Source organism: Triticum dicoccoides, chromosome 2B (assembly GCF_002162155.2).
Source record: "Triticum dicoccoides isolate Atlit2015 ecotype Zavitan chromosome 2B, WEW_v2.0, whole genome shotgun sequence".
NCBI classification, from domain to species: Eukaryota; Viridiplantae; Streptophyta; class Magnoliopsida; order Poales; family Poaceae; genus Triticum; species Triticum dicoccoides.
The window spans coordinates 61465521-61489192 of NC_041383.1; the positions used below are offsets into that span (position 1 = coordinate 61465521).

Below are 23672 nucleotides of genomic sequence, written 5' to 3' on the forward strand. Positions count from 1 at the left end.
GATTTTATTATTTTAGTTTCTAACAAAAAATTCTTTATGATAATTCTTTTTGCTATTAAAGTTTCTAATGAAAAAATTCTTTATGAAAATTCTTTTTTTGCTTTTAATGTTTTGAACAGAAAATACTTTGATAATTTTTGTTGCATAAATTTTATATAATTTTAGTTTCAATAATACTAGAGGTTTATAAAAAAATTTAGTTGATTCCTTTTGCTATTGGTGTTTTATAAAAGCTTTTTAGTTGATTCTTTTTGCTATTGAAGGATATTATAGTTTTATTTCAGTTGATCATAACAAAATATTTTAATTGATTATTTTTAGTTCATTCTTTTTGCTATTAGTTCATTATTTTTGCTATTAGTTCATTCTTTCAGCTAAATGATCCTTAAACTGAAAAGCACTACAAATGAACTCTGAAAAGGTTGAAAGTTGGCGTGGTATCATCATTTCACCCACGTAGCATGTGCTAAAAAGTTGAGAGGGTTACTACAAAAACTGGATGCACTTCGTGTACAAAACAGACAATCTCTTTGGAAGTATCAGGGTTTCGGACGAAAACTCATCTGTTACAAAGGGATTTCATTCGTTCACATGTAACTGCAGTGATATTCTAGATCTAAAGCATCATCATAATAGTTGTGATAGAAAGTCTTCACTTTTTCTTCGCTTGTGTCCTTTTCTTATTGCGCCATAGCTTCTCAAATCTTTTGTAAGGCACACCATTCTCTGCCTTCCACTGCAGCAATTTCAATACGGTACTGAGCTTTGTGTTGCCATCTTCGCAATTGGGTTACAACCCTTTTTTGTGATCCTCTAACATGCGAAGCTTATCCTTTACACTTTCGCACTGTCTCTTTGCATCAACAATGACCCGGCAAAGATCATCATCGGGCACATCATCTGGTTCCTCTTGACCTTCAGCTTCCCCCGTTGCAGCATCTTCAGCTTCCCCCGTTGCAGCATCACTGTATTCAGGGGGCACATAGTTGTCATCTTCTTCTTCTTCTTCGCTGTCTTCCATCCTAACCCTCTTTCTCCGTGCTTGGTCCAAATATTATAGTGTGGCATGAAACCCTTATAAAGAAGGTGGGTGTGAAGGGTTTTCGAGTGAGAGTAAGACCTCATATTCCCACATATAGGGCATGGACAACACATAAAACCATTCTGCTTGTTTGCCTCAGACTGCGAGAAAATTATTCACGCCCTTAATGTACTCGGAGGTGCGTCTGTTACCATACATCCATTGTCGATTCATCTCTGCGTACATCATGAATAGATAAGTGACCAAATTAATAGAAGTTCATCATCACATTAAACCCAAAGTACATACATAGTTCTCATTGAACAACATATAGCTCTCCAGAGCATCTAATTAAACCATACATTGAAACTATGTAAAACATTTCAATGCAACAACAAATGTGATCATAACCGCAACCAAGGTAAAAATTGATCCAATGGCATAATGATACCAAGCCTCAGTATGAGTGGCATATTTTCCAATCTTTCTAATCTTCAAGCCCATTGCATCCATCTTGATCTTGTGATCATCGACGACATCTGCAACATGCAACTCCAATATCATCTTCTCCTCCTCAATTTTTTTCAATTTTTTCTTCAAGTAATTGTTTTCTTCTTCAACTAAATTTAACCTCTCGACAATATGATCGGTTGGAATTTCCGGTTCACATACCTCCTAGATAAAAAAATCTATGTCACCTTGCTCGGCATAATTGTCATAAACACTAAATGAAACTAATAGTTATAAAAGAATATATATATATATACCACATCTAAATCATAGACAGGACGAGGGCCGACGGAGGTGGATACCAAAACCATCGCACTATATAATAACAAATAATAATAAGTAAGAAAACTACACAAGTATCTATCTAAATCATACAAGTAAGAACTTGTATCTTTTAGAAAGAAGATAAGATCAAGAGGCTCACCACGGTGGTGCAGGCGAAGAGATCGGCGCGGGTGATCAACGGCAATGAGGACAGGGACGGGACAGGACAGGCCGCCAAATCTAGACAAATCTCGAGGAAAATGGAGGTTGGACAAGGAGCTTCAAGAAGAGAAAGCTTAAGTGTGGCTTGGGCATAGGAGGTGAGCTAGAGCACCACAAAGCTCTCCAACAGCTGGCCAGAAAAACAGAGCAGTGGAGTGCTCTGCTCACGGGCGAGGGGGTATATATAGGCATATCATTGATCCCGGTTCGTGGCTGGAACCGAGACTAAAGGACCCTTTGGTACCGGTTCAAGCCACCAACCGGGACCATTGATGATGGGCCAGGTGTCAGATGAACCGGGACCAATGCCCCATGATGGCCTGGCCGGCCCCCTGGCCTCACGAACCGGGACGTATGCCCCCATGGTTCCCAGTTCTGGGCTGAACCGGGACTAATGGGCTGCCCCGGTCTGAACCAAAGCCCTGTTTTCTACTAATGTATATATGCAACCAGGATTCATAGGTAACCGGTGTTCAAAATTTCATTGGAACTTAGGAAAATTTTGCGGGCAACATTTTTTTATTTGGTTAGATAATTTTGGTAGTACATAAATTCAAGGTAAGTTCAAAGAAAAATTAAATCCTAGTCACAGTCATCAAACTTTGGTAAGATTAAACAATATCTTTTCCAGCCTAATGGCAGAACTGATATCCTAAACTGAAAGAATCTTTAATTCCTTTTGCCCTTTTTAGTGCTGGTACACAATCACACACACAATCCAGGCACATATACAAGAAAGTAGGACGAAGAAAAGTTTGACAATTTAAATGGCTATTCTCGGTAGTTCAATAACCATTTAAATTGACAAACAAACTTATAGAAACCAGACAGAGACTTTAGCAAATGTTTGTTTCTCACGGAAAAGAAGATATAGTACTCCTTGTCCTCTCACGCTGTCACGCAAAAGAAGATATTACTCCACTTCATCTCGATAGAACATAGTGATATATGGCATGTTCATGGCTCCTCAAACATCTATATGCATATAGCAGTTGAACTGTTTTCTTCACGGCACGTCGGCTTAACAAGCACATGGTGCAATAATGCCTATGACAACTCTTGTAGCCCATATAATTCCCCTAAAGTTGTATATGTTGGTGTTGTGGACATAGAGTCTATAATATGTTATTAATAAGGAGAGAGACTAGGAGTCGCCTATATAATTCCACATCACATAGCCCATATAACTTCATAAAGTTATTAATAAGGAGAGAGACAAATAAAGTAACATAATATGTTACCATCACATAGCGGTTCCAGTGCAAAATGAGTCTATAAAGTAATAAATGAAGCGGCGTATGACACTACACATATGTCACTAACCACTATAGAAGTAGTAACATATACTCCCTACGTTTTTATTTACTCCGCGTATTATCTTCAAAGTCAAACTTAGTAAAGTTTGATAAAGTTTATGGGCAAAAATATTAACATATACAATAACCAATCAATATTATTAGATTCATTATTAAATGTACTTTCACATCATATAGATTTTTTATGATAAATATTCATATTATTTTCTATAAACTCGATTAAACTTTATGAAGTTTGACTTTAGTCAACTATAATATGCAGAGTAAATAAAAACAAAGAAAATACTAGTAACATATGCATGTTACTAGTCTAATTTACTTCCCACTATGACCAGCCTAAGAGCATGCGCCGGACTAATGTCTTTTGATAGGCTGACTAGTGTCGATTTGTTGACCCAGTCAAAAGCATGACCAAATCCAAAAATAGATATCTCAATCGAATGAAAGATGTTTAACTTAGGGAGTATACTGAATTTAAAGATATGCCAAATATGTAGTACGACTCGAGCAGCAGAGATTGAGCTGCTGCGCAAATACGATTGTACATACTATGTCAAGCGATGAAATATCCAGTTCACAAAAAGATAAATATGTTCAAACATGTCAATCAGGCCACGTCTACAATAAATTGCTTCTTAATTGCTATTTGTCCTGATGACCATGAAGAGGAGCACACGTCACCACGTCGGTGGGGCAGATCAATTATATTTTCCAAGAAAAAAAAGGTGCGGCGTTGATCAATATGCCGAAGGACTGATGAACAGTGACAAGGAGGAATTAACTCAGATGGAAGCTTGTATGTGGTGCTACATGCGTAGTCCTGGGTCCTGCGTTGATCTACTTGTCTAACCCATACCTTTGTATAAATCTATCAACAGTTCTAAGATCAAGAGAATCTGTTGTGGGAAAACAGCACTTCAGGATTTCTCTTGACTAACAGAGAATGAGAAAAATAACACAACTTATCTTGATCGCATGTTGCATGGATATAATTTCTATAGTGGTAGTCAGGGACTCATGGGTGGTAATTGGTCGGTTACCAAGATTCATTACTGGGACCAAGGTTACATTTTTTGATTCAAAAATTTTTTGGGGGAGGGTCCAGGAAATCCGGTTTTCAAAAAAATTCGACAAATCCGGCTTTTTCGCCTGAAATTTCGAAATGAATTTTGAATTCAAATATTTCGTACGTCTAAATGTACTTAGTTTAACATAATGCATACACGAAGCGCTTCCGATTAAATTGGCCAAGCTGGCTTCCTTACCTATGGAAGATCACTAGTTTGACTCATTGCTGCGGGTACCTAAATCTATATATTTTTAAAGCGTTGAATAAAGCATAAACTTTATTTCGTAGTGGAGAGAATTAAAATTGCGACGTGACGCTGGCAGGTTGCACACCCTACAACTGGGTAAAATGATTTCATGTGTAATGTATGCATAAAAGCATATTTAACACAATTTCTGTCATTTAATTTCGAAAGAATTGGGTGGTAACAAATTTTTCGGGGGACCACTGAATTTTTTGGTTTCTGGTTGTTACCGGAATTTTGGTCGGAGAAAAACTCACCTGGGTACACCGTCAAAATTGCAATAACCGCAAGTTATCGAATTCCATCTTAAAAGTGGCTTTACTGGGTAACAGGAAAGGTTACTAAATAGTAACAACGAAATCTGTTGAGCAAGAAGCAAGCGATCTCATAACATGAAGTTTTAGATTCCTCGGGAACCCCTGCCCTATATAACTATTCAATATTCATTTCCTTATTGTGGGGAGGAGAACAAGTCTTGTGATCATAATTATGTTGATTGTGATATACTTCCAAACTGAACATGGAGAGACATGCCCAATATATTTTCAGCCAACTATTTGCCGAATTGGACCGGCAGCGTTGCCCATATTTTGGTGAATAGTTTTCATTCTGGCTTGAGCGGCACACTGGTTCGCCCATGCATTTGACCACTTCGGGCCATGATCGATATGCAGACCTAATAGAGAGTTTAATTAGCAAATATTTCCTTCCCGGCATGTCGGCTTGCATGCACATGGCGCAATAATGTGGGTGCCAAGTCTAATACTGGTCCACATTAATCCTAGCAGATATTCTCAATCAACCCATATGTGCCGTGCAACCAAGAATCACTTATGTGAACTATGCATAATTGCATTGCATATGCAACCGGGATTTAAAATACTTTGGAAGCTTTGGCGGCAACAATTTTTTTCTCTTTTGGTTAGATAATTTCAGTTGTAGATAAATTCAAGGCAAGTTTAAAGATAAGTTTTCAAACAATATACTCCTTCTCTCTCAGTTTACAGGGCGTGTGCATACCCCTAATTCATCAATTTGACCAAACTAATACAAGTCATATATTACCAAAAATATACCAATATAAACTTCAGATGTTCTATTTTTAAACGTTATAATTTTTGTGTTATATATTTTATATTAGGATAATAAAATTGGCAACTTAAATATACGCGCAGGACTTGTAAACTGAAACGGAGGGAGTATCTCCAGCCCACTGGTAGAACTGCTATCCCAAACTGGAAGAATCTTTCACTCATTTTGCCCCTTCTAATGCTGGTACACAATCGCACACAAAATTCAGAGACGTATACAAAATGCAGTCTCCGATTCAAATTAACTAACGCTACCTCAGGTCAACTTTAATACAAAGTTATACTAAAGTAGCGTTAATTGATATGGATCGGAGGGAGTACCAAGAAAAGTTTGTTTGTCAATTTAAATGGTTATTCTCGGCGCTTGACTCTTAGTGTGAAGCTGGTCCATAAATCATTTTTTGAATCACATTAGATAAATGACAGTCGACTGAATTTTAAATTGGGGTCAGTCAATTTTTGAGAGTTCGGCCCCCTTATCTGCCGCGAGAGCGCCGCCGGCCGCAGGTGGCGGGGGTTGGCGGTTCGGCTGGCGGCCCATGCGGCGGTCTGCTGAGGAAGAAGGAGGGTTAGAAACCGTAGGATCTTCATCCAACGGTCTGAAACGGTTGACCGACCCAAATATAAAAGTCATGTAGCCATTCCTTTTTGAATTTAGCAAATTAATGCGATAATGTGAGCATGACGCGGATGTACGCTCCATAGAATTTCCATGCGTATTGCCTTACTCCCGGCCCTTACTAATGGAGGAGTGAAGCTAGCTGCTCTATAAATATGTGCCAACCACGCAAAAGAAGATGTACTCCGCTTTCACCTTGGTAGAAGAGAGCGCGATATGGCGTCCTCGTGGCTCCTCAAACATCCACCAGCAAGGCCATGGACAAGAACAAGGAATGGTACGGGCCTCCAGCTGATCACCATCACTTGCCGGTACGTAGAGCTAAAAGCAAAAAACCACTATAATTAAGGCTAGGTTTGCAGAAAACGGCCTGATCCCTAATTATTTGCAAAGGCCATGGCGTTTACAGTAAACTTTTTGCAGAAAGCACTAATCGCTCACTTTGCGCTTCAGGCTCAGGCTTGCGAGTCCGCTTGTGTCAGGAGCACGGCAGGGGTTGCTCGCCGGCGGCGCAGCAGCGGGGACCCTGGTCAGGGTGAGTTCAGTGCGACCATCAGCGCCAACCCGCGGCCTAGAAGGCGCACGCCCGTGGTCCTGGTGTGGCCGGTTGCTGCCGTTGCCGGCGAACAGTGGCACGGCGTGGTGGTTGCATCCCATCAGTCTGGGCGCCGATGAGCTCCGGCCACTGGCCCGAGGCCATCCGCGACTGTGTTGTGGGAGTGGCCGGCGGCACGGTGCGTGCGCTCGCCTACATGATGCGCCGTCGGATCGTCATGCCGGCATCCCTCATGACCGACGGCCGCGACGGTGACCTCTTCGCGCACTACGGAGCTGTGACGCACCAGGCCGGCATTTACACGGCCTCTGACTACTGTGGCATTTTGGAGCACCTGATAAAGCAGTGGGGAGTGGAGGAGCTGGTGGCCGCCGGGCTCTCCGACGAGGGAGGCGTGCGCAGGACTCAGGGTGGACACGGTCCGGGCCGGTCCGGTCCCTGACCGAGCCACCGTTTGGACCAGCCGGCGGCGGACCGGACCGGACCGGACCGAGAAGAGCGGCGGTCTTCTTTTCCTGGACCGGACCGGCGGAGGTAAGGCTCGGGCCGGACCGAAAGGACCGGCGGCGGCGAGGTCATGACCATGGCAGCCGCGAGAGGCGACTCCTGCGAGCTCCTGGACACGGTCGAGAACGACGACGGTTCACACATGGCAGCAACGGGACGCGGTGGCGCTGGCCGGGCCGCGATTGTTGCATGCGCACGTATGTTCTTTAGCAGTTTTTCCGCTACATGCAAGCAATTTAACGCGTGCATGAGTCAACGATTTTGTGCGTACTGTCCTGGCCGTGATTAGAGGATCAAGTTTTACGTGGGGTTAGTCGTGGGATGACGCCGTAATTGACGGATCAAACCTCGTTTTTCTGGTTATTTTTATTATCTGATCAACGAAAAGAAAGAAAGTAAGTAACGTCCCATGATTTTCTCTGTGCGGGTGGGGCAGCGACGACCCACGATCACCACCGTGTTTTGGGGGGCTTCTTCATCAGGGTCTGCCGCTGCTGAAAATACTGAAGATTCTGAAAATACTGAAGATACTGACGAAACTGAATCGTGATTGCACATACAGATTTGGTAAGCCTTTTACGTAGGAATAGGGATTTCCTTGTGTTTTCTGTTGGATTGAATAAAGCCAATGCACGTGCATCGTGCGAATCTCCGTGGGACAGGCTTTTTCCCCGAAACCCTAAAACCCTCTGGCGGCGCTGGTGGCGATTAGGGTTTTGACCGTGGAACCCGACTTTCGCCCGGAGATCTGTCGACGGAGGTGAGATCCTATCCGCTGCGATGGCTACTCCTGGTGTAGCGGCGAGCGGGGGTGGAGACGGCGCAGCCCGTGCGGATCGCGCGGCACGGAAGAAGCTGGAGGAGGCCCTGGGTAAACTTGACATCTCTGAGCAAGAGGCAACTCCTTTGGTGCTCGATGATCGCGTCGAGGGAACGTCGGCGAGGTGGCTGGTGGCTGGCAAGATTCTGCACCGTAACCTACTCTATATACAGACCATCACCAACGCCTTACGGCCGGCCTGGGGCAACCCGAGGGGGTTGAAGTTCAGATCTGTGGGCTTTAACATGTTTGTGGCTGAGTTTGAAACACAACGCGATCGTGATCGCGTTTGGGGTGGATCGCCATGGCATATTAACAAGCATGCCATGGTGTTGGCTGAATTTGAAGAACATATGCGACCGGATGAGGTTAAGTTTGACAAGCTCCAAATCTGGGCCAGAGTAGTGAACTTACCCTTTAATTTAAGGGATGAATCGTGGTGGGCACTGATCGCTAAACAAATGGATAAACACGCCCAGTCAATTAGCTTCGATCACAATGGTGGTTTTCTGAGAGCACGGATTACCATTGAGGTTGAGAAGCCGCTGCGGAGATGGATTCTCATTGATTCTGCCAGGAGGAAGAAAGTGGACATGTACGACATACAATATGAACAGGTGCCATATTTCTGTTTCTCTTGTGGTAGATTGGGACACTCGGATCCGTACTGTCCAACACCAGGATCGCGAGATGAGAAGGGCGAGCTTCCCTTTGGATCGACGCTGCGGGCGCCTGAAGATTACCGCAAGTCGCAGTCGTCAGAAAATTCCTCCAAAGATCATGCGGGGGCAAGCAGCAAGCAGGCTACTAGGAACTCTAGTAACAAAAGAGACATGGGAGAGGAGGTGAACTCCCCAGTCAAGAACAGGCAGCAACAGAAACGCAAGGATGCTCCGAATCAAGTTTACAAGCCGGTGGCGAAGACCACCCTGCTGCTGACTGATGGGGGTGCAGAAGTGGATGTTGATGGTAATATTCTGGCTAAAACTGATACAGCATCAACAGGCCATGGGGATGGAGAGGACTTCACTAGGGACGCAAAAAAGAAGAAACCCACACCTGAAAACTCGGCAGAGACCGCGTCGCGGTCCTGCCAGTCCCAATGAGTTGCATTAGCTGGAACTGCCGGGGGGTTGGGAACCCCGAGGCAGTTCGTGAACTTCGCAGTATTGTGAAGTTGGAAGGCCCCGCCCTACTCTTTGTTATGGAAACGAAAATCAGAGCAAAAAGAGTAGAGGACTTGCATAACAATTTGGGTTTTGCTGGTAGTTTTGCGGTAGACAGTGCGGGCCTTAGTGGCGGCATTGGTCTTTTCTGGTCACGTGATGTGTCTGTTGAGCTCAAAAACTACAGTCAATGCCACATCGATGTCTTGGTTACTCATAACCTACTGAATTCTCCACCCTGGAGGTTTACAGGGTTCTATGGAGCACCGCGAGCGGATGAAAGACACCACAGCTGGCGGTTCTTACGTTCATTGCACTCTATCCCTCACAATGCATGGCTGTGCATGGGTGATTTTAACAAGACGCTATACTCAAATGAACATTTTAGCCGGGCTGCCCGCCCGGAGCGACAAATGCGGGCCTTTCGGGAAGCTACGGAGGATGTCTCTCTTCAGGACTTGGGCTGGTCGGGCACGGCTTACACATGGGATAATCGCCAGTCTGGAGTGGATAATGTAAAAGCAAGGTTGGACCGAGCCTTTGCTAATGAAAATTTCCGGCAACAGTTTCAGTACATCAGGGTTCGTCATCTCTCTTCGGTGGAGTCCGATCACTGCTTTGTTGTTGCAGAAATAAAAGAGACTTTCGAGCCGCGATCTAGGGCCAAGAAGCACTTCAGGTATGAAAATGTCTAGCAGTCTCACTCGGACTATGAACGGCTTGTGTCTGAAGCCTGGCGGGGAATACAACATGGCCCGGGGCTGCAAGGCATTTCTTCGGCACTAGGTGAATTGCAAGTAACTCTGGAATCATGGGGATCCAGGGAGTTTGGGTGTCTGACCAGGCGTGTCAGACAACTCCAGAAAAAGCTTGACAGGCTTCGATCCCTGTCTATTGGGCGTGGCCCTCCGGATGAGGAGCAAGCTACAGTTAAGAAATTAAAGGAGGCACTGCACCTAGAGGAGGTGTGGTACCGACAGCGATCTCGAGTGCCTTGGTTACGGGAAGGGGACCGTAATACCAAGTATTTTCAGGCCCAAGCCAGGCAACGACAGAGAATGAACAAGATTCAGGGTCTCAGGCGATCTGACGGATCGGTCTGCGCGGATGAGAGTGATGACAAGGACGAAGTTCAGCGGTTCTATCAGAACCTGTACAAGTCTGACGGTTTTCATGATCCAAGCGAACTACTAGCTCATGTTCCGTCCAAAATCTCAGACGCGATGAACATGGAGCTTACTAAACCCTACACTGCGGAGGAGGTCAAAACTGCGCTCTTCCAGATGGCTCCTTCAAAAGCTCCCGGTGTGGATGGGTTTACTGCGGGGTTTTACCAAAGGCATTGGGACCTCCTTGGTGGAGAAGTTACTAATGCAGTTTTGGATTTCCTTAATGGCGGGGAGCTAGGCCCGGGACTGAATGATACTTCCATTACCTTAATTCCCAAGGTAAAGCATCCCCAGTCCATTACTCAGTATCGTCCAATTGCTTTATGTTCTGTCTTGTATAAGATTGCGAGTAAGGCAATTACAAATCGGCTGCGAGGTTTTATGGAAGAGATTATCAGCGAGGAACAAAGTGCTTTCGTGCCAAGTCGTCTTATAACTGATAACGTGCTTGTGGCATATGAGAGTGTGCACACAATGCGTAGAAGAAAGAAGGGAAATAATTTTTCTTGTGCAATCAAGCTTGATATGATGAAAGCTTATGACCGTGTCGAGTGGCATTTTCTCGAAGCAATTCTGTCCAAGCTGGGGTTCAGTATTGTTTTTGTCAGGCTGATAATGAAGTGTGTATCTTCAGTGAGGTTTTCGGTGCGTGTAAACGGTGAACTTTTGCCGTTCTTCACCCCCTCAAGGGGGCTCCGCCAAGGTGACCCTGCCTCGCTGTATCTATTCCTTCTATGTGCGGAAGGTTTCTCCTCCTTATTGAAATATTACAATGGAGGAATTATTGACAGAGGATTGAGAGTAAGCTATAGATCACCGTGGGTCTCTCATTTGCTCTTCGCAGATGACAGCCTTATCTTTATTGAGGCCAAGGATCACAGTGCTCTCAGGCTTAATGATATTTTGAGGATCTACGGTGATGCTTCTGGTCAGCGAGTTAACCGGGAAAAGAGTTCCATCTACTTCAGCACTAATACTCCTGATCATGTGAGGGAAGCCATGAAAGCTGTCCTGAATATCCAAGTGGAAGCTTTCAATGAGAAATACCTCGGGCTGCCAACGGCTGTGGGGCGTATTACAAGTGGAACATTTGATCATATCGGTGAAAGAGCCCGCGGGTATATGAATGGGTGGTCGGAAAAATTGCTTGCATGCGCTGGGCGTGAAACGCTTATCAAGTCAACAGCTCAGGCGATCCCTACCTACCCGATGAGTACCTTTCTGTTTACAAAAAAGGTTTACAAGAGTCTGACCTCCCCTATGGCGAATTTTTTTGGAGCAGCTCTTTGGATAAGAAGGCAATGCATTGGCTATCCTGGGAGGAGATGACTAAGCCAAAGTGCATGGGTGGTATGGGTTTTAGAGACCTACGTCTGTTCAATCTTGCTATGCTCGGTAAACATGGATGGCGTTTTATGACGAATCCCAACTCCTTGTGTGCAAGGGTTTTGAAAGGACGGTACTTTCCAGAAACTGACTTTATGCAAGCTTCGGTCCCTAAATCAGCATCGGCCACCTGGAAGGCTATCGTCGCGGGAAGAGAAGCCTTAAATGTTGGGTTGATCGCAAGACTGGGTGATGGAAGTACTATTTCTGTGTGGAACCAAAGCTGGATACCTGGTACTATCTCCATGCGTCCAATCTCAAGGCCTCCGAATACCAATATCGAGAGAGTTTCTGAACTTATTGACTCTGAGAATTGGTCCTGGAGGCAAGATGTGGTTAGAGAAATCCTCATTGCCCCGGACGCTGATGCTGTTCTTAATATCCCTATCCAGAGGGGAGGCGGGGAGGATTCGTTTGCTTGGGCTTTTGAAAAATCTGGCAACTACACTGTGAAGACGGCGTACCGTGCTCTCATGACTCGCAATGAGCGGCTTGCTCGAGAGGAAGGGGCGGATACCGGAACCTCAAGGAATGATCAACAGTTGTGGAAGGCCTTATGGAAGCTCAATGTAATTCCCAAAGTGTGAGTTTTTTGGTGGAGAGTCCTCCGTGGCATTCTCCCAGATGAAAGCACGCTCAAACACCGCCATATCGCAGTCATTGATCGATGCAAGGTATGCATGGCAATGAGTGAGGATTTAAAGCATGCATTGATACATTGTGTGCATGCTCGTCGTTTTTGGGAGGAGGCGTACACATGGTTCGGTCTTCAGCTTCCGCGCCTCCATCCAGCTTCGTGGGCGCGAGACATCATTTGTGACGCCAGGTTTTCTGATGACGATCGAGCAAAGATTACAACAATCATGTGGTCGATCTGGCACTCCCGAAACCGCATCAAGCATGGGGAAGAAGGACGTGACCCAGTAGCCACCACTCGTTCAGTCAAGGAGGCCATTGCTCTCCTTAATCTCCCACGCAAGGCAGCTCAGATTCTGCCAGGTTTTGGGTGGAGGCCACCTGAAGGGGACGTGATCAAAATCACCAAGGATGGTGCGCTCAACTTTGATGATGGTCGAGGGGGAGCGGGAGGGGTGGCTCGCTCGGCCGCTGCTCTTCTCGGCGCATGGTGCAAGCCGTACACAGGGATCTCGGATCCCCTGATCATAGAAGCCTTTTCGCTGCGAGATGGAGTTCTTTTTGCTGCCTTAAGAGGATTCTCGCATGTGATGATGGAAGTGGATTGCCTGGAGCTGGTGATGCTCTGGAAAACCCGCCACAACTCTCGCTCCGTTGTGGCTCCGATCCTGCTAGAAATAGGAGAGCTTAGTGATAGTTTTGTTCTTTTTGATGTTCAACATGTAAACCGGTCGGCAAATTTTCCTGCGCATCTCTGTGCAAAACATGCATGCACATTGAATGTTACGGATTGCTGGCTGGAGGAAACTCCTAGCTTCCTTATGACCAGCCTCTTGGCTGACTGTCCGGGGAATGCGTTTATTTGAATAAAGCTCTCTGATTTGCCCGCAAAAAAAAAAGAATAAAAGAAAACAACATTGTGGAATAAAAGGAAACGGCAGCGTGGAGTTAGTCGTGGGATGGTGCCGTGATTATCGGATCTAATCCCGTTTCTCTTTTCTGTTGGACTGAATAATAGGAAAGAAACTTCAGCCCGTGACCATAGTCTCCTACCTCTTGCCCCTATCTCTTCAATTGACGAAATTACACTTATTCTGGTGAACAACGACGGGGCGGGGCATGGCCAGTGCGTCGCCGGCGGCTGCGACGCCGAGGAACGATCTGCAGCTTCGGTCCGCTCGGTCGGACCGGTTAAAGACCGGACCGGACCGAGTAAATTTCGGGCTGAAATTTAGGGACCGGACTGGCCAATTTCTTCAACGGGCCAGGACCGATCGATCCGGTCTACAACGGGCCACGAGCGGGCCAAAAAGCCCGCTCGCTCCGTCCAGCCTGACGCAGGACTACGTGTGCGCGCTCCCACAAAAAATCCAAATGTTGGAGAAGAAGGCCCACGAACATAGCCGCCACAAGGCCCAGCCCACGACATCCATCCCATTTAGCTAGATCTTTGATCGGCCCGTCAATATCACCGTGGCCTAATCAAATTATTATTACTTGCCCTAAATATCTTTAAATAAATTTTATTATGAAAAAAATAAGTTGCCATTTCTCTATTCACCTATACTTTGCTATCGCCAAATGGCGGCGCTGAAAGTACTATATCATACTATTATATTAGTCGTGAGTTATGGTATTGTACTACAGTATTTTCATAAGTTGTTTTATTATCACATTCCGGAAATGGAAACACGGAGGTTGCAAGTTGTATTCATGTATGTGTTTTTGTCCCTGTGACATCCCAAATTATATCTGAGAGTCGTCAAAACTAACTGCTATTAATAAGTGGTTATTCGTCCATCATGGAAACGAGTTTATTTTCTCCCTTTTTTTCGTTAATAGGTGATTAGGACGAACAGCCATTTCCCACCATGTACCACCATTCACAGTGAATTTTTGGGATTCCCTCCTCTATCTTCCTCTTTGGTGTATGAGGTGCCAAGAACCTCGGTGCCAACTCGTAGAGAGGTTAGGTTTAGGTTTCCACAGTGAAGTATAGTTGATGGTTGCAACGATGGCAACCTCTTAATAAGTTTGCCTTCAGTTTTCCCATTTTGATGGTGGCGTCGATGGCTCACGGGCATATATTCCTATCGTCCTTTCTAGACGATGAGGCGGGTTTCCATGGTATGTCGACACACCTATGCTGACAATTTTCCACTACAATCTGCCGGTGAGTTAGAGTCCCCCTCACGTTGCTCCATCCTCGGGTAGCGGCAATATGCCTGTGAGTTATAATGGAAGGTTGGCTCTTGAATTTGTGTCACTTCCAGTTATGATGACTTCTTTTTCGTGGTGTTGGTCCGACAGGACTGTGATCTTGATGACTTTCCATCCGCACCAACTTTAGGTTGGCTCCCATGATGGATCAGCATGCAACCAGCCCGTTTGGGAGGAAGAAGAAGATCGCCCCATGGTTTGTGATGTAATTTTATTTGTTCTCTCGAGTAGTAATTTACTTAATAGATCTAAGTGCTTTTATTGGTTAAAAAACATCCATAGTCGTGTAGCATAAATGACTAGTGAAAAGTAAGAATTTAACAAAACAACTATAAAGTTTTGCTAAGCTTCACCTCAGATGTTAGAGTACTAAAATTCATGAGAAAGTATATGTAAACAGAAACATAAGCAAAACCATGAACATAAGGAGAAATCATTTGCATTTGTATTGTGTATTTTCGTTGGAATGTGTGTGGAGGCGTGTATCCGACAGATCTTGCGATCCGTTGATCCAATCTTTGTTCGTGTGGATCTTTCTGATATACATCTCTTTTCATTGGCGATGGTTGTTATTCTAGTGTGTTGATCCTATGAGGCATCTATTACAATAAGCTCACCCGCCTTTGAAGTAAATAAAAAAACTTGGTCCTGCTAGTGAAAGAGAAGATGTGACGGTGATGTGTCTTCAGCTCATTTCAATGTTTGTAGTGGTCGTTAGGTGGTCTATGGATGTTTTTTTATAGAGAAAAGGCATCAACCGAGCCCGAGATGGGGCTCGAGCCTAGCCCGGCTTTGAATTAACAAAGCCATCAACCGGCCAGGATTACAGATCACAAGAACCAAAGAAAGAAAAACAACACGGTAAGATACATAGACGTTGGAAAGCAGCTAACTAGCCTCAAAGCTACAAGCTAGAAGATAAAACAGATAAGCACGCAACTGCAGATATCGAGGCCCTCCTCCGAGAACGAAGCACCAGGGAGCTAGACCAAGCTGGCACCAAGGAGAAGGGGATGACCGGCATCACAGGGAGTGTGGTCACCAAACAGCTATGGACCCCGGCGCGGCACAACCGTCCTATTCCATCTCCGAAGAAGGCCACAACCTCCTCGCCTGGCTCGAAAGGCGCCGCACCGTCGGAAGATAGAATGCTCCACCTAGAACTAGAATGGTTGTCGCCGGAGGATGGCCACATAGAGAGGATCCCCGCACTCCCGACGAGCCGCCAAAGCTTCCCACAAGCAGAATTGCCCATGGCCCGGCTGCAGAGGAGGGATAGCACCAAGCTTGGACGAAGAAGACACACCACTGACGTCGCCGAAAGCACCCCAACAGCGCACACCAACCAAACAGCTCCCAAAGGCGGCGCCTTCAAGAAGGAGTACGACGCCGAGAGCGCCGCCGCCGCCCACCGAGGTTAGGGCTTTCACCCGGGAGGCTAGAGGAGGGCGGATGGAGGGAGTCAGACCTGACAAACACCTCCAAGGAGGAAGAACGGTGCCCTCGGGCGCCGCCGCCGTCGCTGCCAGCCATGGCCGGCCATGTATTTCTCCTGGTTTGTCTCCACACCACCACCCCACCCGCAGCGGAGGCCGAAGATCGAAGAAGAACGCCGAGCCAGGCCCGGAGGGGAGGGGTCGCACCGCGTCGGGGAAAGCAGGGAACGCCAGATCTAGTGCCGCCGGCCGCCAGGACCGCGCTAGGTCCACGCCCAACGGATCCCCGCCGTCCTTACGGCCAGGGACACCGCCACCACGCCCGCGCCACCGCTCGCCGCAGAGTCGGTGACACCACTCCGACCGAGGCCGCCGCCCCAGATCCCGTGGCTCCCAGCGAAAAGCAGAGCAGCAGATGCCCCGCCGCCACCTTCCTCGGCGGCGCCCCGGGCTTGCCCGGCGGCGACCTCAGGCGGCGGCGAGGGGGTGGGAGACGGGAGGGGGAGGACTCTACCGCGATCTAGGGTTTCGCCCCCGAGACGCCCTGGAGGGGCGGCGCGGGGGTCGGGGGAGGCTGATCTGTCACTTTTGGTGATCTAAAACGAAACCTTCGGTCTATGGATGTTTATTTTGTTATTTATGATATATCTGGCATGTAAAGATAGAAGATAAAAGAAAAGGTTTTCTTGAAGAAAATGATGCTTCCCTGATCACACAAAGACATCATTCAGAAAAAAAAAAGATTCCATCGCGATGCAGCACGGACTAGAAGAAAAAGTAGGCGCAAAAAGTGTACACGCACACGATCACGGTGGACCTCGTTTCCCGGAGACGTGGATTGCTTCAGGAAGGATCGGCCGGCGACGTGGAGGTCGCACGTGGCAGCACCACCAGCCCAGTTCAACACTGCCTTGACCAGCCGCCGCACCGCCACCGCTGCGGACACTCCTCGCAACACCAGCAAGCCACGCGTGCGTGCTAATTAAGCTCGCAGCCCCAGCCATGGCGACGCCGACGCCCACTCCCGCTCCCACCTCGCCCGCTTGCACGCCGGCGGCTTTGGCGTTCGGCGGCCGTGGCGGCTTCCTCCTCGCTCGCGCCCGGGTCGGCCCTGGCGCTGGCGGCCGATGGGTGGTCCGCGCCCAGCCGGCGGCGGCCGAGCTGGTGGAGCGGTCGGTGAACACCATCCGATTCCTGGCCGTGGACGCCGTGGAGAAGGCCAAGTCCGGCCACCCGGGGCTCCCCATGGGCTGCGCGCCGCTGGGCCACGTCCTCTTCGACGAGTTCCTCCGCTTCAACCCGGCCAACCACGCCTGGTTCGACCGCGACCGCTTGGTGCTCTCCGCCGGCCACGGCTGCATGCTCCACTACGCGCTGCTCCACCTCGCCGGATACCAAGGCGTCACGGTCTACTCTCTCACATTTTGGTGGCTGATTGTCAGAGGAACTCTGTATTTGTGCTATGACTCTCTATGTGCTGTGTGCTATGCCAGAAGTCTGAACTATCTGAAGTTGTTTCATATCACACGACCCACATACTGTTTGACTAATTTTTGAAGTTGAGACCAAGGCGTCACGGTACACATTTTGCTCGATTGCCAGAACAACCCTGTATTTGTGCGATGCCAAACTCTGTATGTGTGCTATGCTATGTCAAAAGTCTCAACTCTGCACCCGCAAATAAAAAGAAGTCTGAACTCTGAAGTTATTTCATATCAATTGTAAGATAGAAGTTGCAATTTCAGCTTTAAATTCATGACCAAATCTGTAAAGAGATCACCGTATTCTGCGATTATAGCCTTTCAGTATACATGTACATGTCGAATTCTGAAGTAAATTCATAACTCTGTAATTCTTAGGGTGATTGGAAAATCATGTTTTGAGAACATCTGGTTACTCTTCTCTTTTAGTAACTGAGCAAATTCTTGTTGGGTGAGCTGCGTGGCGGAGCTTCATGGGGGCCAACCTGGGCGGTGGCCCCCCCAGCCCAAGAAAAAAAATCACCTACTACTTGTTAGTTTTTGTGTTGTATTTTCAGTAAAAACAGGCTAAATCTCATAGTTTTGCCCCTCCTTAGCCCATTGCCCCTCCAAAGATTTGGCCCAAGCTCCGCCCCACCGTGAGCATGTTAGGAAAATGATTGGTGGTGCACGATGGATTTTTCTGAACTCTGACAAAGACACACAAAAAAACTGAACTATGTAATTGTTTGTTGATGCAGATAGATGACCTGAAAGCCTTCCGGCAGTGGGGGAGCAGAACTCCTGGTCATCCAGAAAATTTTGAGACAGATGGTGTTGAAGTCACCACCGGTTTGCCTCTTGAACATCTACAGTAATGAACATTATAAAGCTTCTACTACAAAGAAAAAAAAACTATGCCTGCCTGAACTGTTCTGATGTTTATGTAGGTCCTCTGGGGCAGGGCTTTGCAAACGCTGTTGGACTAGCACTTGCTGAGAAACACCTAGCTGCTCGTTTCAACAAGCCTGATTTAACAGTCGTGGACCATTACACGTAAGTTAATATTTACTTGCCTGACAAAATGTGATTACCAACCTAATGTGCATAGGGACATGGTTAACAGAATCTGTTTCCTTCATGGTCTCATAGGTATGTTATACTTGGGGATGGTTGTCAAATGGAAGGTGTTGCGAATGAGGCCGCCTCCCTTGCTGGTCACTGGGGTCTCGGAAAGTTGATTGCCTTCTATGATGACAATCATATATCAATCGATGGAAGTACGGCTATTGCTTTCACTGAAGATGTGCTTGCCCGATACGAGGCCCTAGGATGGCATACTATCTGGGTGCAGAATGGAAACACTGGCTATGATGACATCCGTGCAGCTATAAAAGAAGCAAAGGAGGTCAAAGATAAGCCAACTCTTATCAAGGTGATAATCAGACTCACAGTAATATTTCTTTTGTTTGTCAGTTTGATACAGTTTTATCAGACAAATGACAACTGGGACTGGTTTTGTATATCTAGGTGACAACTACAATTGGTTATGGATCGCCAAACAAAGCAAGCACACACAGTGTCCATGGGAGCGCTTTAGGTTCCAAAGAAGTTGAGGCAACCAGAAAAAATCTTTCCTGGGCTCATGAACCTTTCCATGTGCCTGATGAGGTGAAAAGGTACAGTGTAGTTCTTGTAGAACTCAAGCTGCAGAGCATCACAGTGCTCGCAAACAAATTGTTCTGTTATCAAGAAATTCAAACATGTGGCTGTTCCTTAGGCAGTTCTTCTAGATGTTGTATGCATCATACAATATTGAACATAGTTTTTTCATTTCAATTGTACATACATTCAAAATGGTACATACAAATTTTATGGTATAATGATGCAAATTCTCAGTTCTGAATCTTGTTGACAATTATTCTGCAGTGGAGACTTACCTTTTTTTTGGAACAGAGGCTCTACATTTCAGTTTTCAAATTATCGCATAGTAATATGGTATTGCATTGAACTTAGTTGGTTCTGCACTGAAGTTTGACTAAATAATCACTCCTTCCAGGCATTGGGCTCATCATCTTGAAGAGGGTGCTTCTCTTGAAGCTGAATGGAATGCAAAGTTTGCAGAATATGAAAAGAAATACCACCAGGAGGCTGTCGAGCTAAATAGCATAATATCAGGGAAGCTTCCGGCTGGGTGGGAAGATGCTCTTCCGGTGAGTTCTCCTCTGAAACTTAAATGTCTTACCTATGTAATATTCATCAAGTGTCAGAATGAGTTATAGTCTGACTTTGTTCCCTTGTTTGTTCTGCAGAAATATACCCCCGAAAGTCCTGCTGATGCTACAAGGAACCTATCTCAGCAATGCTTGAATGCTCTTGCTAAAGTAATACCCGGATTTCTTGGAGGCAGTGCTGATCTTGCATCATCAAACATGACATTGCTAAAGATGTTTGGTGATTTCCAGAAGGACACCCCTGAAGAGCGAAACATCCGCTTTGGTGTCAGAGAGCACGCGATGGGCGCCATCTGCAATGGCATTGCTGTACACAGCCCTGGCCTGATACCTTACTGTTCGACATTCTTCGTGTTCACCGACTACATGAGAGCTCCTATACGCCTTTCGGCCCTGTCTGAATCAGGAGTGATCTTTGTGATGACTCATGATTCCATTGGACTTGGAGAAGATGGGCCGACACATCAGCCGGTTGAGCAGTTATTCAGCCTCCGAGCAATGCCGGGCATATTAATACTCCGACCAGCTGATGGAACCGAGACTTCTGCGGCTTATAGGATCGCGGTTATCAACAGGAAGAGGCCATCTATCCTTGCACTCTCTAGGCAGAAGCTCCCACAGTTGGAAGGGACATCGGTTGAAGGCGTTGCTAAGGGAGGGTATGTCATTTCTGACAATTCCTCAGGCAACAAACCTGACCTCATCCTCATCAGCACAGGCTCTGAGCTCGAGATCGCGGAAAAAGCCGCAGATCAGCTGAGGAAGGAGGGGAAATCTGTACGGGTTGTCTCGCTTGTTTGCTGGGAATTGTTTGAGGAGCAGTCTGAGGAATACAAGCAGAGTGTCCTACCAAGCGATGTTACTTCCAGGATTAGCATCGAGGCTGGTGTCACACTGGGATGGGAGAAGTACATCGGACAGAAGGGTAAAGCAGTCGGCATTGACCGCTTCGGTTCAAGTGCTCCTGCTGGGAAAATATACAAGGAGCTTGGTTTGACGGTAGAGAATCTCATTGCAACAGCCAAATCACTGTAAAAGGATCGTTGCATTGCTCAACAAATGTATATGAAGGTTCGCTTCTATATCCTAGTATATGCTATTTTAATAATCAATAAAGGGCAGTCTCAAGGTTGGTTTGTTACAGCTCGGGGAGCTTATTGAGGTGTAAATAATAACAATGTCTGCCTAACAGCCCTAATAATTAAGCCAGTTTGTTTTTCCAACTCAGCTAAGTAATAGATAGTTCTGGGAGTGCCCACTGCAATTCATATAGAATTACTGTGTCCCCGCGAAAAAATAAGACACTCATATATATTTTGTGTCGTCAAGTTGCAAGTTACTGTGGCACGGCGATTAAATTGCAGAATCTGAACTCCATTGCTGTCGGCAACAAAGTCCCCATGTCTTGTTTCTTGTATTTGTTTTACAAGGGTCGAAGAATCCCCATTCTTATACATGACAAAAATCTCAGGAAGGCGGTTGATCCTCTAGCATTCTGTGTCATATACATTCCGGCCATATTTCCTAGCTAGTTGGTTTCTGAAAAACAAAGTGTAACCCTTGTCTAGCTACAAGTTACTATGGTCCTGGGATTATGTCGCCAGGATCTGAACATGATTGCAATCTCCTCCCTGCGTGGCGACAATGGAGCCGCTAAGGTGACTGAGAATTCCTCCAGAGCTGCACCATTGGACAAGAGGAAATTTGCAAGTATCCTGTCGAACCCATTCCCAGTGTACTTGGCGATGTTGATCCTTTTGAGGCTATGGCGGGAGCAAGGGATGCCCCATCGCCACATGCTCCTCAACATCCAGTCATCATCATACATGTCGTCATCGTTGTCACAGATCTCCGGCTCAGGGTCTGAATCTGAGTACTCATCGTCAGAGTAGTATGTCTTGTTCAATGTCTCGGAGCCCAGAGGAAACGAGGACAGCGCTTCCAGGTGTAGGGTGCTGGCGACGAGGACGGCGACGGACCGGACGACGTGATCGGCGGCCAAGAACCCCTTGAGGACCAGGTGCCGGAGCTGGGGTAAGTGGTCGCGGGCTATGGCTGTGATCTCGCTGCTGTAGTAGGCCATTGAGGGGCGCAGCTCGAGGCGAAGGTACGTCAGCTTCTTGCACCGGCTGATGAGCTCCAAGACTGGAGCAACCTCCACTGGTGCTTTGCTTGTGAGGTCCTCGCAGATATCGATGGTCAGCGCCGTCACTTGGCCATAGTTGGGGATGTCAAGGAACGTGTCCGAAGGGAGGCCGCCCTTGTAGCGTAGGGATCGCAGGCGCTGGGTGCGCAGCACGACGCGGCGGGCGTTGTGGCAGCAGACCATGGCGAAGCTCCGGAGACGTTCGCTGGACACGGTGATGGTGGTGGCGGTCGGGCACTCCTCGAGCGTCAGTTCGGCGAGGTGCGGGCAGCTCGAGACCAGCTGCTGCAGCACCGCGGCAGGCGCCATGATCCGCTTCAGGCAGAGCGTCTCGAGCGATGCAGCGACCACGACGCTCCAGGGCAGGTCAAGCGTCCAGTTGGCCAGGCGCAGGCGGCGCAGCGTGGCGCACCGGAAGAGCTGGCGCGGCGTCTTGGTGTAGCTGCCCCTGACGTCTTCCCCGAAGTTGGCCGAGGCGGTTTTCCCGAACCAGCCGAAGGGGCAGAGCCTGCGGCGGGAGTAGTGCCGGAAAATATCGTATGGAGCTTAGGCTCATGGGCACCCCTTTATCTAGCCATTCAATTCTGCATCGCGATTTGTGCAAGTAAATTTCTCTTTTTCGTTTCTTTCATATAGTTTAACATATGAACTTCATACTTTTTCAGCACAACAGAACATTCTTACTAGAATGTGGGAAAAATACTTTCAGATTTTTTCGCGCATCATAAATAATAGAAATAAGATTTTTTGATTAAAAAAATCTCAATTTCTCTATTTTTCTTGGACAAAAAAATCTGAAAGTTTTATCCCACATTGTTCCACACTAGTAGAAAAAGGACCTAATATGTGAAACATTAGTACCGGTTGGCATATGAGCCGGCACTAATGCTCCATTAGTGCCGGTTCAAATGACTTGGCGGGAGGTGACCTTTAGTATCGGTTCTTTTGGAATCTTTAGTACCGGTTCGTGCCACGAACCGGTACTACAGATGCCAGCATCTTAAATACCGGTTCGTGGCACGAACCGGTACTAAATAGGTTGTGGCAGGCGCTATTTTTAGTCCCACCTCGCTCCCCTAACAAGAATTTGACCACCTTAAGTATGTTACTCCCTCCGTTCTTAAATATTTGTCTTTCTAGACATTTCAAATGACTACTATATACGGATGTATGTAGACATATTTTAGAGTGTAGATTCACTCATTTTGCTCCATATGTAGTCACTTGTTGAAATGCCTAGAAAGACAAGTATTTAGGAACGGAGGGAGTACTTCTCAAACCATCCCAAGCATTTGGTCTTCATTGAACTCTATGTGTAGAATCTGTGGCTGCAATAGGAGTCTTCGCCGGTTCTTAAATCGATGGTAGATTCCTATTGACGCTTAGATTCTATACAAAAAGATCGTTGATGATCAATGTATTTTTTATATGTACTTCTGTGTAGCATTAGCGCACGTTTTGGCTGAAAGGCGGTACTGATCAATGCATTTTTTTCTGCGTTCAGATGCACAATTTAAAGAAGAAGAGGAGGAGGAGGAGAGGAGGAGGAGGAGGAGGAGGAGGAGGAGGAAGAAGAAGAA

General features: G+C 46.6%; 1 protein-coding gene across 1 annotated transcript; it reads left to right on the plus strand.

Annotated features, from left to right (window-relative positions):
• The first annotated feature begins 17351 nt into the window (after positions 1-17351).
• LOC119367119 (transketolase, chloroplastic-like) lies at positions 17352-21199 on the plus strand. Its single transcript, XM_037632729.1, has 7 exons — positions 17352-17659; positions 18474-18564; positions 18663-18768; positions 18865-19147; positions 19243-19391; positions 19772-19925; positions 20025-21199. The coding sequence occupies exons 1-7, from the start codon at positions 17498-17500 to the stop codon at positions 20979-20981; spliced, it is 1902 nt and encodes a 633-aa protein (XP_037488626.1). The 5' UTR covers positions 17352-17497; the 3' UTR covers positions 20982-21199.
• Positions 21200-23672: the final 2473 nt, after the last annotated feature.

Bases quoted from the DNA above. Each gene is read 5' to 3' on its own strand.
- LOC119367119 (XM_037632729.1), top strand. From the start codon at position 17,498: ATGGGCTGCGCGCCGCTGGGCCACGTCCTCTTCGACGAGTTCCTCCGC. The intron at 18,565-18,662 runs GTTTGCCTCTTG...ATGTTTATGTAG, and splicing joins TGGTGTTGAAGTCACCACCG to GTCCTCTGGGGCAGGGCTTT. The intron at 19,392-19,771 runs GTACAGTGTAGT...CACTCCTTCCAG, and splicing joins GTGCCTGATGAGGTGAAAAG to GCATTGGGCTCATCATCTTG.